Genomic DNA, 17,811 nt, shown 5'->3' with positions numbered 1-17,811 from the left:
GTAGTCTGACCATGCTTTCTACAGATTACTGACCAACTTCTAGTTTTCTACTAATATCTACTTAATTAATAATGGACAGGTACAAAAAAAAAGATGGACAAATCAATTTAGGAAATTTGTAGGTTTATGGGTTATATTTTAAAGCAGCATGCCTCCTGATTTCTGCTTATTTCATGAAAATTTCATCTAAAAGTAATATATTGTGAAGCAAACTTAGAAAATAATTTACACTTTGCAAACAGCACTTACAGTGGCGTAGCTACTATTAGGCCATGTACTCCCAGGCCTACAAGTTGGTTAAGAAGTTGATGTAGATAAGGTCAATTTACTGCCTATCTGTATACTTATCCTATATTTACAAACACAGTTGTAATCACTGTAGTGAATAACTAACTGTACATTCTCATTCATTCATGCATAATCACATCATTTTCATTCATCATTATTGAATTATGGGTAATGTCTTGTTCTTGTGGTGAGTTACTATGCTCGGTGAACTGTCTCTTGTTATGTCCTGTGTTGTTAAGTGATGTCCAATAAATATCTTGTATATTTGTAAAGTGAGAATGTGATTGGATGTGAGTGATTTCATATCATTTAATGCATGGGCAATTCACATTCCTTTTCTAAGGCAGAAATCATTTTCAAACTTTGCATTATAAAGTTAATTTCAGTAGTAAATCTTCATAGAACATTTTGAATACTGTATTTATCTAAGTCAACTTAACGTTTGTTCTTTATAGAACAGATTTTCTATTATTTTATATAATAGAGGTCAGCCAGTTGCACCTGTTAAGATCTGTTTCACTTTAAATAACTTAAATCTTATTCTTTGTATAAATAAGATTTTTTATTAACTTGACAATATTTTACTTTTCAATAAACTTTCAAAATGTTCATGAAAATTAGCATGAATCTGGAGGCATATTGCTTTAAAGGCATATGACAACATTTGTTGATATACTTAAGATGCTCCTTGATAATCAACTTATGCATAAACAGAAACCAGAGTAGTGCAAGTTAACTAAATTAGCTTCTTCATGTTTGTCATACAATAAAAGTAAAAAGATCCTTCTAAGTGACCTTGACAAGCCAGCAACAGAGGCTACTCCTATCCATTAGTAAAAGTCTGCCTCTTCATGTACCAGTGATACAAGTAATATGGTACATTTATTCCAGTCAATACTGGTACGACAGTTAAACATATCTACCATGTAACTATTTAATACAGAAATCTAGAATAAGAACATTCAGTGATGAACAATCTGTCCTGCATTATGAAGGCTCTTTACTACAAGTTTGTGATTTCAAAACATAATCCTTCTATATTGATAAGATCTTTTAGTGGCACAGGTCTAGTTAAAACTATCAAATGTAGCAAAAATTTACACTTATCTGTCCAATTACAAAACAACAGGTAGATTCTAATATATTGTGATTTTATTCATAATCAAATCATTTCAAACAATGTTTTATTTTACAAATGAATATAACCCTGATGACGACTTGTGAGGGTCAAAATGTTGGTTATCACCATTAAATAAACCTTAAAACTTATCCTGTATTGTTTGTTCCACTTGTATCATTTTTCTCAATATTTCAAAAATTCTACAAGAATTGCTAGCACACTGTCAATCTCCGTGTTGTATATAAATTATTTATGTTTTGCAGCTTCTAACAACTTAGGTAAAGCAACTGGTATAAACATATTGTTGTCATCAAGCATAAAAATAACGTTCCTATCAAAATACATGGTGACTTTCCCACAACGGTAAATCTGTTTGGCTTCATGAGTCTTTCCTGGTATAGGTAAAAACACCAGATTGTTTTCTTCAGCCTGAAAATAAAATTGATATCATTTAGTTATTATCATATTATTACTGAAATACATGCCATGATTAAATATTAAATTTTTCTGCCCATAGTTATACATGTACTTGTTTGATACTTTACATAAATAGAGTTAAAGGCTACTATCTAACAGCCTTCTTTATGAAATGATTCTAAAATACACTATAATCAACTTGATTATTTAGTTTTTGGAGCCGATAAGACATACAGACTGTAAATGGAATACATGTATTACTTTTTTACTTACATAATACTGTATAACTACAAACACAGACATTATTCTATTAATACAAATAAATTTCAAGAATTGTTTTATTTTACTACATGATGAGTAAACAATACCTTTCTCTCCACAAGCTCTCTGAAACTGCCAGGATAAGTTGATGATGTACTTTTTAGACTTGGCTGAAAATAAACAAACATGAAATATAAGTATAAGCAACCAAGACAAGTAACCTAATTGTCAGTACGGTTGAAATTTTGTAAATGAAATTGTTTGTATAATTTGTAGGTAATATGTAATCTAGTTTAAAATGCAACCACTTGATTAAATTTTTTTACGCATTCATGTCTTTGAAGATATTAACAATAAAATAATAAGATATTATAATTAACATTAATCAGCTAAATTAGTTAATGTTATCAATTAAGACTGTCATAGTTTAATATATACCTCTTGTGGTCCACCAACAGACGGTGAATTAGATCTTGATGTATTAGGATCTCCTATATTCCTACGTTCAGTGTGGGTGAAGTACGCCATATTCTCCTTTACACCTGGCTGGAAATGACCAGACACTGCACGATTCATCATATCCAGTGCCTTTGTAAACATCTCTGTAAGGAACAAAATTTATTACTACAATTAAAATCTACTTTGATAATACTAGGAAATAAAATATAAAAGTTCAAAAGAATGTAGTTTATTAATAGATCTACCTGAAATGATAGTTTGCATCATTTACCATTTAAATTTCTAAACTTCCTTAAAATATCTCTTTTGGGTCTGGATTTTGAGTGTAACAAAAATTATTAGCCATAATAGTTAGATGTTTGTCTGTGATTTTTTTTCTGGAATAAGTTTACATCTCTAAAGAATCACAGACAAATGATATTTAAATTTACTTGGAAGACTCAAACTCATAGAGGTGAGTGGCAAATTATTCAATAGTCACTGACAATTAGCACTTGCTTGGCTAATTAATAGAATTTTTAAATAAAAATATTTCACTAACCTTTTATAACTGGATGCGTAAGATATTGCTCTGTGAACACAGATTTCCAGCCTAGATACCACTTGGTTACCTCATCATAATTTGGCATATTGCCAAGCCACGTACAGAGAACTTGTAACCAGCGAGAGAAGAAACATTTCTCAAACATGGGAACCATGTAGCGTAGTGATATCAACTCTGTCCACGATAACACCCAGTGTAATGGTTCTGAAAATACAGGTACACATTTCAATATATAGAGGATATTCAAGTTTTTTCTATAAATACATGATTTATTTTCATCGAGTGGTATGAAAATAAATATTTCATGAGTGGCAGTAGCCACGAGTGAAATATGAAAATTTTCATGCCACAAGATGAAAATAAATCATGTATTTATAGAAAAAACTTCAATTTTCTGTTTATTATATACATATTTCTTTTTTTTTTGTGATAAAATTTGAAAGACTTTCCCTTAAATTTTGTGTACTGGCAGAATTTAAAAGAAAGTAGTCCCGCAAGACACCAGTGAAAATACGGAAAATATGTTTCACTGCAGTGAAAAATAAATTTTTACAGTGAAAATACGGAAAATGAAAATACGCATTTTATTTCATCAATATTTCTCAATATTTCATTTGTAAGTATATAATAAAACAATATATCAAAGATTTAAGTTTTGAGGTACAAGGAATATACTTTTATCTTACAGAGTCATATCAATCAAGCATCACAGGAACGTCTTGTTTTTGTTGGATTACTTGTATTCATCTTTCACTTTGCTCCATCTCATCAATTTGTCTCAATATTCAATCATATTTTATTCATTCATGGACCTTGCTACACATTGACAGACCCTAATTATTTCATATTTGATTTTAGCCCTGCTAACTTTTAGTAAAAGAGAATCTAATTGGTTTGAATCATGTTCTTCTTCTCTTTATTTTTGGTAACTAAATGTTAACCAAACATTTATTTCAAGGATTTCTCTGAAAGTATCTGAGAGACTATAGAGAAGATATATTTTTCATTGGTTTTTGTTTTTTTTATACAATATATATGCTTCTTTTAAACATTTACCTAGAGTTTGTTGATGAGGGTTTATTGGGAATTCCTGTAGACACATCTCTAGTTTAGGTAAGATGTTTTTCCTTAGAAATACTTCCATATGACCATCTCTGAACACACCATGCCAGGGCTTCAATATAACCTTCGCTGAACTGTCTGAAGGATGCCAGTTAGTTAAAGCATTACCAAGCTTGTGTCTGATAGGTGCATACAGGGGCTCTAACTTATCTCCTGTAATATAGTGTACAGTACATGTAATTTATATAATAATAATTTAGGAAAATTACTTCAACATTATACTTGAAATTTCTTTGAAATGCATATTGATCTTTACACCTATTCCTACTGAAGGCATTACTTTTTATATTTTTATTAAAAGAAATGCAAGTATTATGTATTGATATTTTCAACATTTCTTAGAAAATAATACATAACTTTCTTTCAAAATATCAATTCTTAGAAATTCAAAATTTTAAGAAGTAATTATCTATCTTTTATTATCATTATCGTGATATGCTGTAACCCACAGATCCTTTACCTCCTCTCTAATTCTAATTATCAGATACATTTCTAATTTCACCACAACTTTTTTGTTAACAAAAGAGCACATGTTGATGTTTGTGGTTAAATCTATTGTTATTCAAATAAAATATCAGAGTAGGGATCTATCTGGTATGTATTTCTAAAGAAATGAGTCAAAGAGACAATTTTCTCCCAGACGTACTCATGAGAGGTAACCATGGATGTAACCAGGCATGTATTGGCATGGTGTCAGTGAGGGGATTCCAGTTCTCTACTTCCTGCATTAATCGTGGTAACACCAGCTGGTCTAGTATATTCTCCATCACCCACGTAGGTAACACAGGCATCCATGTTTCTAGCAACTCTATTACACCATCACACTGTCGACAATTCCACTTCCTGTTATATAAAACACAAATACTATTGCTTGTAACATGAACAGAAATTTGTCCATCAAATACAAATATATGTTCAATAAAATACAGCTTAAAATATGAAACAGTTTAATTTTTAATACTAAATAGTGTGAACCATAACTCTGAATTATTCCTCTAAATAACTTGAAAAATAGGGTTTAAATATTCCATGCAAAACTTCTAATGATTGATAGCCATGTATTTCCAAATTCTAACATAATATTTTAAAAATATAGCAAGAACTTTTAAATTTCAGTACAAACAAAGTAGACGTTACCCCATTTTGAGGAAATACATTCTACAACAACATCTTTGTCATATACTTATTCTATAATTCAACTTAATTATACTTTATATCATCTTTTTAAAGCTACTTTATAGATCTTCTGTGTTTTTTTTGTTTGTTTTTTTCAGAATTATCATTTTTATTGTGCAAAATGACCAACAATGAAAAACATTATATTGCTTTGAACTTGTATCAGACCAAGAATTACACAAAAGGTTAATTTGAGATTTGATTCCAAGTATTTTTTTTTTATCATATTTTGCTTTTTTTTCTGTTTTATGTGTCTAGGTTGACCTTTTAAGAATTTTAAATGTTTGTTATTTTTTGGCATATGGATCTCAGTGGAGTATGTTTAAGATACAAATTCATTCTTATTCTTTTATTTTTTTTTCTCTCTCTTTTTTTTTCATTTGACTTTCCAGCTTTATTGCTGGAGGAAGATCCTCCATTCTTTTATATCAGAATTATTGACCTTCCATGAACTACATGGAAAGCATCCAAATATCAAACAATCTAAAGTCTCTGATTTGATTCAACCCACAGTGGTAAGGGTATGAGTTTTAAAAGCAGCAACATTAACCATTCCTTTACAGAGCTTCACTTCCTATTTTGCCTTAACATACAGGCTAAATAATGCAGTGAAAATTATAACTTACAGAATAGCAGTTCTGACATTAGGTAGCCAAATATCCCAGATCAACCTCTGATAAACATCCATATTATTCTGGTCCTTGATATATACATGATTAGGATCTCCCAATATATACTGCCATTCTTTAATCACTGATAGTCCATACTGCTTGTCAACCAACGGGTTCCAATTCTTAAAGTGTTCCCTCATCTATAAATATATAATTCAAATACACATTACAATGAAAAAGTAGTATGTGTATTTTACTTGTCATACACAACAAACCAAACATAACTGTATCTTTAAAGTCATGTGATATAAAGAATAAAATAAAATTCCAACACTTCATGTTTAAAATGTTCAAGAAAAATTATTTGCATGGAATGATTTTGAAACTGCATGTAAGTATAAAATAATCTGCATCTTATAATGATAAAAGTAAATTTATATGAGCATTGCATATCTAATTCATAAATTTTCTTAAGACAGTTGTCAATTGAAGAAACTTAATAATAAAGGAAAACATGGATTGATAAATTTATTTTATCATATTTTACGACAAATATATAATTTACTTTAAAAAGTTAATACAGCTATATAGGATCTCATATGAGAATATTACAAGATATACAGGATCTCACATGTGTTCTTACATGATATATAGGATCTCACATGTGTTATTACATGATATATAGGCTCTCACATGTGTTATTACATGATATATAGGCTCTCACATGTGTTATTACATGATATATAGGATCTCACATATGTTATTACATGATATATAGGATCTCACATGTGTTATTACATGATATATAGGCTCTCACATGTGTTATAACATGATATATAGGATCTCACATGTGTTATTATATGATATATAGGATCTCACATGTGTTATTACATGATATATAGGATCTCGCGTGTTATTACATGATATATAGGATCTCACATGTGTTATTACATGATATATAGGCTCTCACATGTGTTATTATATGATATATAGGATCTCACATGTGTTATTACATGATATATAGGATCTCGCGTGTTATTACATGATATATATAATTATTACATAACAAGCCTCTCAAAAACTTTGAGATTATTTCAATCACATGGCTAACCGCACCAAAATTACTATACATCAAAAATAATTTTGTTTTGATATTTTACGTGCTCTTTTGTACACCAATGTTTAATTACACATGTGAAATAAATTAAATAAAGAAATATGTAATGGTTAAATTATATTGGGAAACAAATGAGGTCATGTGATAAAAGAGTATGAGAATATAATCAACTTACAATAGGGAACACTAGAGCTATAGCCAGTGTCTCCAACTCATACATCTTATATTCTGTGTAAAACTCATTCTGTAGTATCTTAAATATAGCCAAACATTCATCCAGGGTGACAGGGTTTGAACAACCAGGATTTGTCCTCTCATTACACCTGCAATATCCATCATATCAATATCACAATATTTTCACTGTATATAAACTGATGACTTCTCTAGCCATAAAAATGAATGTGTCAAGAACACAAAACTTTTTGTTTATTATTATTCATTCAAGTAATAATAATGACTAAATACAAGAAACATGTTCAATTTTTATTTTGTATTCATTAAGAATTCTTTGATAGATCCCTACATTGACCTTTTATTTGAATAACAATAGTTTTAATCACAAACATAGACAAGTCATGTGCTCTTTGTACATTGTATCCACTAATCTGATAATTAGAATTAGACAGGTCAGGAATCTATACATTGTCATCACCATGGAAACAATTTTATCAAATATATAAAGTAAGATATCTCAGGTTAAGGTTGTATCATAACTTACGTTCCAATGATCTCGAGAACTTTGGCAAGTCTCTCTATCTGTTTCTCTTCCTGTTCTAATACAGTATCCAGTCTCTCCTTCTCATACTTCATGTTTACAATGTGATCTTTATCATGTTTTAACCTGTAACATATATATATTCTTGTTGTAGTTTTAATATCATACTGACATTTATTTGTAGCCGTACTTTACAAGTATGATTTGTAAATGCCCCCCAAAAAAAAGGCAATTACTTTTGCTGATTTTGACAATAAACTTAAAATGTATGGTCTTATGTTTACTGGTGGAGGGAGACTTCAAGTTGTCATTTAGGTTTTTACTTCAGGTTCAAGAAGCCTCCTAGAATGAACCAGCTAACTTCTACCATGAGCTTGTTGGATAATTCTCATCATGAAAAAGGTTTTTAAGAGTGAAATACAATAAACAATTAAAATAAGACTTATAAAACTATGTATGTATATTTCAAACAAATCACATTTTTATTACATTGATCATGAAATCTTATAATGAGACAAGATAAGACTAACTTTCTATCATTTTGTACAATATCTTCCTCTGACATATCAACAAGTAAGGTAAGATTATGTGTAAGTTCTGGCATGCTGAATACAGTAGCTGATGATCTCTCCTGTACCACTGGTACCACATCATCATCCTCATCTGGTCGGTCATGACGATTTGCTATTGTATGGTATCCTGTTAAAATAATATAATATAAAAACCTTTAACATGGTATCCTTTTAAAATGATAAAATATATAATCTTGTAATGTGGTATCCTGTTAAAATAATATAATACAGAATCTTGTAACATGATATCCTGTTATAATAATATATAATCTTGTAACATGGTATCCTGTTATGATATATTATCTCATACCTTATAAAACATAACCAAATGAACTGTTACATTTTCCACATACCATCTTCAAATATAAATAACTTTTTTGATCCAACTTTATCATTTTAGCCTCATTTTCATGTTCTGAGTCCAAAAAGCCCATACCAAATCCATATTGTACAAATCCATATTGTACAGAATCTAGCCTAGTTTTCATTTTTGGAGTCCAAATTTTTTTTATCAATTTCATAATGTCCTCTGTCCAGCTTCATTTTTACAATAATTTTTTTTTTAAATGTTGGTGTGAAATCACATGTCATTACACTTTACTTAGAACAAAATGTATTCTATTTGACTCATACACAGCTGCAAAATCCATAAGAAACTTGGTTAGCAACTATTCCTATTTAAAGGCTCCACATCTTGTGTTCTCATCAAATAGAATCTGTTGTAAATATGCTAATGGTAAATGATATGGAGAAAATACCTCATGAACTATAATGTGACACTGTTTTACTATGAAAACATTTACAATGCTTCATAGAACATTGAGGAATGCCACACATACTATAATAAGTTGTAATTTCAATAGTTCATTATCTGAATGAAAAAGTTTTAACCACCATTATAGAATGCTACCTTTATTTTATACAAATGAAATATACTGTGAATTCACTTATATTCGTGGGCATGAAATTTCGTGGTTTTATCAAAACGGGCATTTTCGTGGGTTCTTAAATTCGTGGATTTTCATTTTCTTGTAAAAAAAAAAAAAAAAAAACCTAATGAAAAGTAATCTTAAAATTAACCGTCGCGCATTTTTACTTACCGCGTGATATCACACAGCGCTTGTCAATAATCTAATCCTTGCCTCTAGGCATAACATAAAGATAGCAGTTACTGCCGATAATTGACTGCAATTAACACATCTAGATGACATGATATGCAGCTCCATTGTACACACTGCCCCTGTGATTCGCCGATGTAAACATTGCATAATTTATACGACCCCTGACACGTTTTAACCAGCGAGTTTAAAAGTTTACACCTTGAATCGGTCTTACTATATTTGACAGTAACTACACGCAACATCACATCGACTGTGTAAATTTACAAATTTACATGCATATAAATTAATTAAAAAACTGAAAAAAAAAAAAAAAAAAAAAAAAAAAAACTGAAATATGAGTGAATAATACGAGATTGTCTGGATATATTAAGAAGTCCGCAGCGTCTTTGATGTTTACGTAATAGCAGTCGCACACAATTACAGATTAAAATTTAAACTGGATCATTTAAAGACGACAAAAGGATGTACAATTCATTCGTTTTAGTGATTGCTTATCTTTTTTGTGTACTTTACTTACGACATTAATATCAAAGATTTCTTTAATTCTATTAACAATTAATGAGAGCAAACTGACAATTTATATTAGCGCTAATTAGTGCACTGGTTTCCCATTTTTACTTGATTATGTCAAGTATTCTGGATAACACAATCAAGTAGCCTACAATTAAGCAGTCTCAGTGATGTGTATATACGACTGAAATTCAGGACATATAGTCGACTTTGCTTTCAATTTTCTTAAATATTGCAAACCTTAATTATTTATAGATTTAACCTGTCACTAACCTGGTTATCTGTATACCAACATAACACAATAATCGACGGAAAAGCGGCGACGCATGCATAGAACAGAGACATGATTAGAATTAATTGCTGGGATAAAAGTTTGTGGGATCTTAAATTCGTGGATTGACCTACCCACGAAAACCACGAAAATTCGTGCCCCACAAATAATAATGATTTTACAGTAGATAAATTATTATTTCTCACCTGTGAGAACTTTCTTCTCCTTGCCTGTCATATCAATGACCTTGACATTTGACATCTCACTTTTGAGTCCTTTCTTTTTACCAGTACCAGTATCAATGGCTTCCTGGGCTGTCTTGTATACATACTTCACCTTTTTCCTTTTACCCTGACACATTAATCATATATTAGTTCAATAATTCCTGCTAATGTACACAGACAACAAATCTCAAATCTACTACTGTTAAAATAAATTTAAAATCATTCAAATATAATTTTGAAATGTTGAATGGCAACATATTAGCTTTACTGATTGATAAAAATCCAAAGTCCGAATCTCAAACATTGCAAACATTCTAGGGTACATAGGAAGAGCCTTAGAACCTCTATAAGTTACCTGGACAGTTTTATCAAATTAAAATTTGTTATCAAAAAGAGAATAAAGGGAGAACAACAGTATTATATGTTCCTAAAAAAGAACACAAAAAAACAGCATTATAACATGCCTTAGTGTAAACAAAAGCGTAATAGTCTTAAGATTAACAGCACACAAAGGCAACTTGTACTGACTATAATTATATAACAACTATTTATTTGAATTTACAAAAACTTAAAAAAATCAGAAATAATTACCTCAGGTTCTTTTCTCCACTGTGATAATTGTTCTTTAAATTCCTTCTCCTCCTGGGCATCCTGGTCTTGTACAGGAAAATCTACCAGTGACCTATCTGACCTCTCTGAGCCATGAAATGCTATACCTGCCTTCTGACCTTTACGCTTTACTGCCTCCACTGGTGTGGTTATACCTTGTTTGTTCTTACCCAATCCTTTCCCTACCTCAAAACCCATCTAAAATTGACAAATAAATAAACTGTATACGCATACACTGAAATTTTGTAATTTTTTTTGTTAAAACCTTAAACTGCTGGAAATTTACTACCCTACTGTGGTCAACTTAATGTTCTATGTGACCAGTGCTAATCAATACTAGTCATCACATCCATACTGCCTGATGATGATCTGCAATGTTTGCTATTCATTACAACTTATTTCAAAGTTTTCCCTTAGAATAATGAATTGGTTTGCCCAGATTGAAAGAGAAACAATTCAATGTTAAATATTTAGCATGGTTAAGGTTAGAGTAAAGAAACTTTACCTTTTGCATGAGTTTCATTCCAAGCCCTTTGGTATGCTTCTCCCAGTTACCTATATCTCTGTAAAATAAATAAAACATACATGTTCCTTATATTTTTGCAACATTTCTAAATAAATGAATAAATACATTAAGACTTTCAAGTCAGTTTAACCACATCAGTTAAAAGTTATTTTTCACATGCTGGTATATTATTCATGTTATTCTATAAAGCATTGGTGTTGTTGATCAATTTTTTAAAAAGCAACAAAATTTATCAGTTGCAAAACAATTTTCTGCTTAGATTAAACTTACTTGTCATTGTAAGCTGTGCTGGTCACACCACGCCTGTAACCACCCTGGTCTTTGGTCTTCTTCTTTCCTTTATAACTAAGTCTGGCAATATCTCCAATATCAAAGTCAGCATCATGTGTATCATCATCTTCCTCCTCCTGTAATATAAACATCATATAACCACTTCCTGTAATATAACTATACTTTTTACATCAACAATAAATTAATAATACAATTATAATGTTATTCTTTTAATTTCTATAAACTCCAGTCATATTTATGACATTAGGCAAAGAGATGAGGTCTTTTGAAAACTTTACAGCTTTAAATGCATAGGGGAGCTTTAGTACCTATCTGGTATATGATAAACGCTTTCTCAGACAAAAAAAAAATCACACTTTTTAATTAAATCAGAGTGAAGAAAGGTCTTGTGTTTGAATGCAAGAATTTTACACTGGTAACTGATGAGTTACTTTTCAGACCCATAAACAATTACAAGAGTTTATTTTCCTTGCACACTGTCACAAAAACTACCAATAATGTTTTCATTAAGCATTATTTTCTTGTAGAAATGTATAAATTTACCATATCATTATAAATGGCAGTAGAATTATGTTATTAATAATTTTCAAATCCTTTTAAAACCTAAATTTTCTTTTATTCAATCACATACCTACTGGAAAAAAATACAAAAGTTCAAATACCTATCAAACCTTAATAATGTTTTAAATCTCTTTTGTTTTGAATTACAGAAATAATGATATCAGATCAAACTGTCAGCAAATCTTAAATTTGTGAAATATCTGTAAAGTCAAAAATTAAGCTAGCATGTAACTATTATCATAATTTACCTCCTCTCCTTGTTTGAAAGTTTTATCTCCCTGTTTGATTCCTCCACTAACAAATCCTATAGGGGCAGTAAAATCAGATTTTTTCTTTCCTCCACCAAACCCTGGCCTCTCATCATCACTGTCATTATCTGCCCACATTCCTGTAATAGTTCACTTTAATGTTATAAAAATCTTTCTCAACAGCGTTCCAATTTTAGGAGGTAATTCAAGAAGTTGTGTGTTACTTATATTATTGTTTAAAAATCATGTAATTATTGTCAAGTTAATAACAAAATGAATATTACCATAAGTGGCTTGATTCTTGGTCTGTCTGCGTCCTTGGCGTATATTGAATGAACTGTACACATCATCATCTGTAATCTCAAACTTTTCAACCTCTGGTGATGACATATTTACTGTTTACAGATGTGTACTGTAAATATATAAAACAGAATGTGTTTAACTAAAACTTTAACATCAGTAAAACTGTTTAATCATAGGTGTGAAAATATTTCAATCATGATGTAAACTGTTGTACAGTGATTACTGGAAATAGCCCCTCAAAACATGAAAGTAAAAAGTTCATCCGAGGTAATGTTTCAACTTACTCCATCATAATCAATTTTTCCAAACTAAACAAATTTTGTGAAGCTTATGGTTTTAGAGAAGTATTTGCTTTTTTCTGCAAATTGAATACTTTTTGTTGATTTGGCGATAAATTGTAGCGTATTTATTGACATTTGCAACTCGACAGCGAGCTTGACGAGCTTTACGGTAACGCGAGTACCTGCTAAGTGATGGTTTTGAAAACTTTCGTCTGAAGTACCGAATTGGACACATTGCAACTTTTCGAATTACAAGATAACAATAAAAGACGCTGTACTCTGATTGAAAACAGAAGCGTAGACTGGTGTCCTTCGCACTTATAAAGGAACCATAATAGAAAGGAGGAACCAAAATAAACGGAAGCAGGGTATAAACGAATGAGAATTTTAAAACGGAAAATATAAAATAAAAATGAACGATTGTTTTAAACTATCTTACGGTAAAAGGAAATTGAGCACGCTTTGATGCTTTGCCTTTTTCATATTATTAACCACTAAATCAAGCTAAAAACACATTTTTGTATCAAAATCTTTCTTTAATACAAAATATAAACTTCCCTCTACCTGTCGGTAGCAAGACACTTCACCCTCCAGACACTTCACCCCTCAAATTTTGAAGACACTTCACCCCTTAAGACACTTCACCCCCCCCCCCCCCAAATCAGTAAGACACTTCACCCCTCATCCAAAAATGAGGGGTGGACTGTCTGAGGGGTGAAGTGTCTGCAAAAATGGGCCTAGGGTAAAGTGTCTGGGGGGTGAAGTGTCGGTAAGCCTACCTGTCTACTTGTATTCGAGAGGTATGAATAGGCAGGGTATTCCAAAAACAAACAATTGAAACTTTTCAGATTAATTATGATCATCAAGTGTTACAAGTGAAAATGGAACCGGTGCATGAAATATCGAATGACACTTTTAACACTGTTTAAAACAGAAAAATGAATGATATTTTAACAGGGCTCAAGCTAGGTTCAAAATTTAGGGAGAAGTCACTTCTCCCTCCAGCTGCTTTAGGGAGAAGTGGGGAGACTTTAGGTAGAAGTGAGGAGATTCATTTATCGATGTTTGTTGTATGTTATCGCAATTATGTTGACTCATTGTACAGGGCTCTCAGTAGGGTCAGAATTTCATGAGTCAAAGACTCTTTGGCCAAAATTTTCATGAGTCAAATAATTTTTTTCTAGTGTCAATTGACTACATGAATCATTTTTCTGTTACAAAAAATACTGTATTGGAGGTCATTTTGTGTAGATTCTCAAGTCGAAATTGATAATATTTAACATTGAAAAAATGCTTAGTTATAATGTATATTCCCCCCCCCCCCCCCCCAAAAAACAAAAAACAAAAAAAAACAACAAAAAAATGAATTGCATCTTACTGTGAAAGAATAAATTAAGCAGCAGCTTTTCTGATTAAAAGTTTAAAATATAAAAAAATATCTTTACTGGTGTGCTATATATCATATTAATTTTAAATACCAAAATGCACTAGGAATATTTAATGGAAATAACAAATGTACAGGCACTCCAAGTAAATCAAAGACGTATCATAAACCTTAAAAGCAATCAATAATTGACACCTCAAGTATGTAATTCTTATCAGTTGTGTAGAGCTATTTTTAGCGCTGTCAAATTGCATCCACTGATGTCACGCTTCAGTGCACAGGCTATAAACAATGCTGTGTATTACACACGGTGACATTTTTTTGAGTGTGATTTGAACATATGTAGGATTTGATAAGTAATAAGGAGTAGATTTAAGGTAATTATTATTGCATAGCTGAAAATCCCACGTGGCAAATTGACTCTTGTGCAGATTTTATCACGTGTCAAATTTGTGCATTTCCTGATTTTCACGAGTCAAAACCCGGATCCCCGTGTCAATTGAGAGCCCTGCATTGTACATATATTATTAAATGAATTGGATTTGTGTTACAACAGAATATTCAATTTTAATTTAAAAGTAGTTTGAAACAAGTAATAAGAATAAGTATCATGTAATGCAACCATTGCATTAAATGAAGATAAAAAAGCCATAGTTGATTCCTATCATGGATCATATCATGGGTGGATTAACAGTTATTCGCTTCTGATTTACTATTATAAATGCTTGCGCCGGACATTATATTCATATTCACTTATGTTGTAAAGTAAATGAAAGTAGATAACGCAGGAAACGATCTTTAATTTAACTTCATTTGTAATAAATACAGTGTAATACACCGTCAATTTTATCAAATTTAACTCGTCGACAAAAAAGGTTATCAAACTTTCATTTCAAATTACCGTTACAGTTATATGTCGAGCAGTCCTCTTAATTCTGACAATCATTTGATAGTGAAAGTTTAATTGACGTTTGATCCGTCCATCATAAATAATTGTTACGGGTAGTTGTATGTTAGCGATTTAATGATTGGTTTAATAATGTCGCCACAATTAAAACGTGAATAACGATTGGTTTCTCGCACGTATCGGTAATCTCGCCGTGGGCGGAGTCTAATTGTTCCTCGAGCGTATGTTAATTAGACTTTTTATGACATGTTGGTAAACAAATGGATTAATGACATTTCGCGTTGATTGAGATGCATGACAGTCCCTTTTTCCGGCGGCGAGGGTAAACAAAGCAAACACACACAACATGTTATTCTTGTCGGTAATTTTCAATTATGGATCAATAAAATCGGGCGACTTCATCTTCGCTTTCATGTAGGATTTCGGCGAAGTCAGACGGAATTCGGCGACTATTTCGCCCGAATCGCCCACTAGCTCGAGCCCTGTTTAACCTAATTACCCATTCATTACTCTGTTATAATAATTTAATACAGGGAAGTCAAAGGCCGTGACCGCTAAGCGGGCCCGGGTTTTGGCTTGCCCGGCTATAGACTACACGTGTATATTTAAAAGGAAATCAAATAAAAATCAATTAAAAAATAAATAGAATTCTATACCTATCAATGAAATTTTCAGTGTTACATTTTGGGGCAGAGTTGACCTGGGGCCGGGTTGACTTGTACCGACCTTATTCACTCGGCATATTATCAGTAACGAGACCAACATTCAGTAGTCGAGAAAGTTTGTCAAAAAGATGTGTTTTAAATCCATAGCCATCATAGTTTAGAATTACCCGACGGCCGTACGGATATCGTACATCTAAACGCGTCTTTTTGTTTTTGTCGCGAAAACATATTACAATTTAAGCAAAACTGTGCTATGATATCCTAAATTAGTAATTATAAAAGATAAACGATAAATAAACAATCTTTACAATTTAAAATAGTAAAATTTGAAGTCAAATTACAATTTTAAGTCTCTAAACTAATGTTTCTTTAATCAAATTTCTTTTTCATTGCCTCTTTTACAAGAGTAGCGTCCCTTACAAATCACTTACAATGGAACCAAAAGAATTCTTTGAAGAGAAAATATATATTTCAATGTAAAGTTGGGAACTTCGGTAATCCACGAATCGATGTCTTGATGGCGTTAATAGTTGGAGAACAGTTTGTTAAAAGGAAATTATGTTAGATAGATTTCCAGTCTCTCAGAGAATAATCAGAGACTGGGACTGTCTAAAATACAGAAAATCAGAATAACTGACGAAAGTCCAAAACGGCAAAATTGAAATGTTGCAGGCTCGGTTTGATTGAGCCTGTTCATGGACGGTACTGTTAAGTGCAAACTACCGTCCACGCCCCCTAATACCGGCTTAAGCAGCATTTAACATATAACATAAATTCACAATTTTTTAATTGAAAACAGGTTTTAATTCTAAGTGACTCTAAAATAATCCAGCTCACCAATGTCCAGCAGGATAATTATACGGTTTTATTATAAAGCAGTTCAAAGCATATGGCCTGAGAACAGATTTGCATTTATGAGTAAAACATTGATTGTTAAGTTTGTATTCAAGTTTTTTTCAGAATCCCCACTGAATCTTTTGGTCATTTTTTTTTATTTTGTATTCAAGTTTGAACTTAATTGTGAAAACTCATTTGTCTTTATGTATAAACATATATTTCTCAAAATATGATAAACAAGATCAGCAAGGAAAGGCGGCGTTCAATAAACGCAACCCAAGTTTGATTTAAGAAAAAACAAACAAACAAAAAAAACACACACACACACAAATAAACACAACTTGTGACAAGCTGCTTTAAAACTGCATATTCTGCCGGAAGAAAGTACTTCTAATCCTTTGTCTTATTTTCATTGCTTATTATTTGAAATTTATTCTTCCTTGTGTACTTTAACGTGGATTTTCGTGTGGACGGAAGCTTGCAATTACCACTACCGTCCATGAACAGGCTCAATTAAACCAAGCCTGCAACATTTTAATTTTGCCGTTTTGGGAGATCTGTAGGGATCCCGTTTTTCTCAATTGTAATAGTATATAACACTGCCTGCATCAGAATTTGTTTAAAGGCTAGTCAGTGTTCATTTAACTGATAAGATGCTTTGTAGACGATAT

General features: G+C 31.3%; 1 protein-coding gene across 2 annotated transcripts; it reads right to left on the bottom strand.

Moving 5' to 3' along the window:
- Nucleotides 1-1,422: 1,422 nt before the first annotated feature.
- Nucleotides 1,423-16,766, bottom strand: LOC132741551 (tuftelin-interacting protein 11-like). 2 transcript variants are annotated; one of them, XM_060729742.1, is made up of 17 exons: nucleotides 16,645-16,766; nucleotides 13,048-13,175; nucleotides 12,764-12,903; nucleotides 11,934-12,070; nucleotides 11,643-11,700; nucleotides 11,120-11,335; nucleotides 10,511-10,655; nucleotides 8,361-8,529; nucleotides 7,834-7,956; nucleotides 7,291-7,438; nucleotides 6,014-6,198; nucleotides 4,858-5,054; nucleotides 4,146-4,364; nucleotides 3,087-3,293; nucleotides 2,525-2,688; nucleotides 2,194-2,256; nucleotides 1,423-1,837 (listed from the first exon to the last, which is right to left on the bottom strand). In XM_060729742.1, the coding sequence occupies exons 2-17, from the start codon at nucleotides 13,151-13,153 to the stop codon at nucleotides 1,655-1,657; spliced, it is 2,460 nt and encodes an 819-aa protein (XP_060585725.1). In that variant the 5' UTR covers nucleotides 13,154-13,175; nucleotides 16,645-16,766; the 3' UTR covers nucleotides 1,423-1,654. The 2 variants fall into 2 exon arrangements, with proteins under 2 accessions (XP_060585725.1, XP_060585726.1); XM_060729743.1 differs by having other exon boundaries at nucleotides 16,612-16,719.
- Between the last annotated feature and the right edge of the window lie 1,045 nt (nucleotides 16,767-17,811).

The sequence above is a fragment of the Ruditapes philippinarum genome, unplaced genomic scaffold, assembly GCF_026571515.1.
Source record: "Ruditapes philippinarum isolate M1 unplaced genomic scaffold, ASM2657151v2 ctg8818_1_1_1_1, whole genome shotgun sequence".
Classification (NCBI taxonomy): Eukaryota; Metazoa; Mollusca; class Bivalvia; order Venerida; family Veneridae; genus Ruditapes; species Ruditapes philippinarum.
This window is presented reverse-complemented; position numbering and strand designations above follow the sequence as displayed.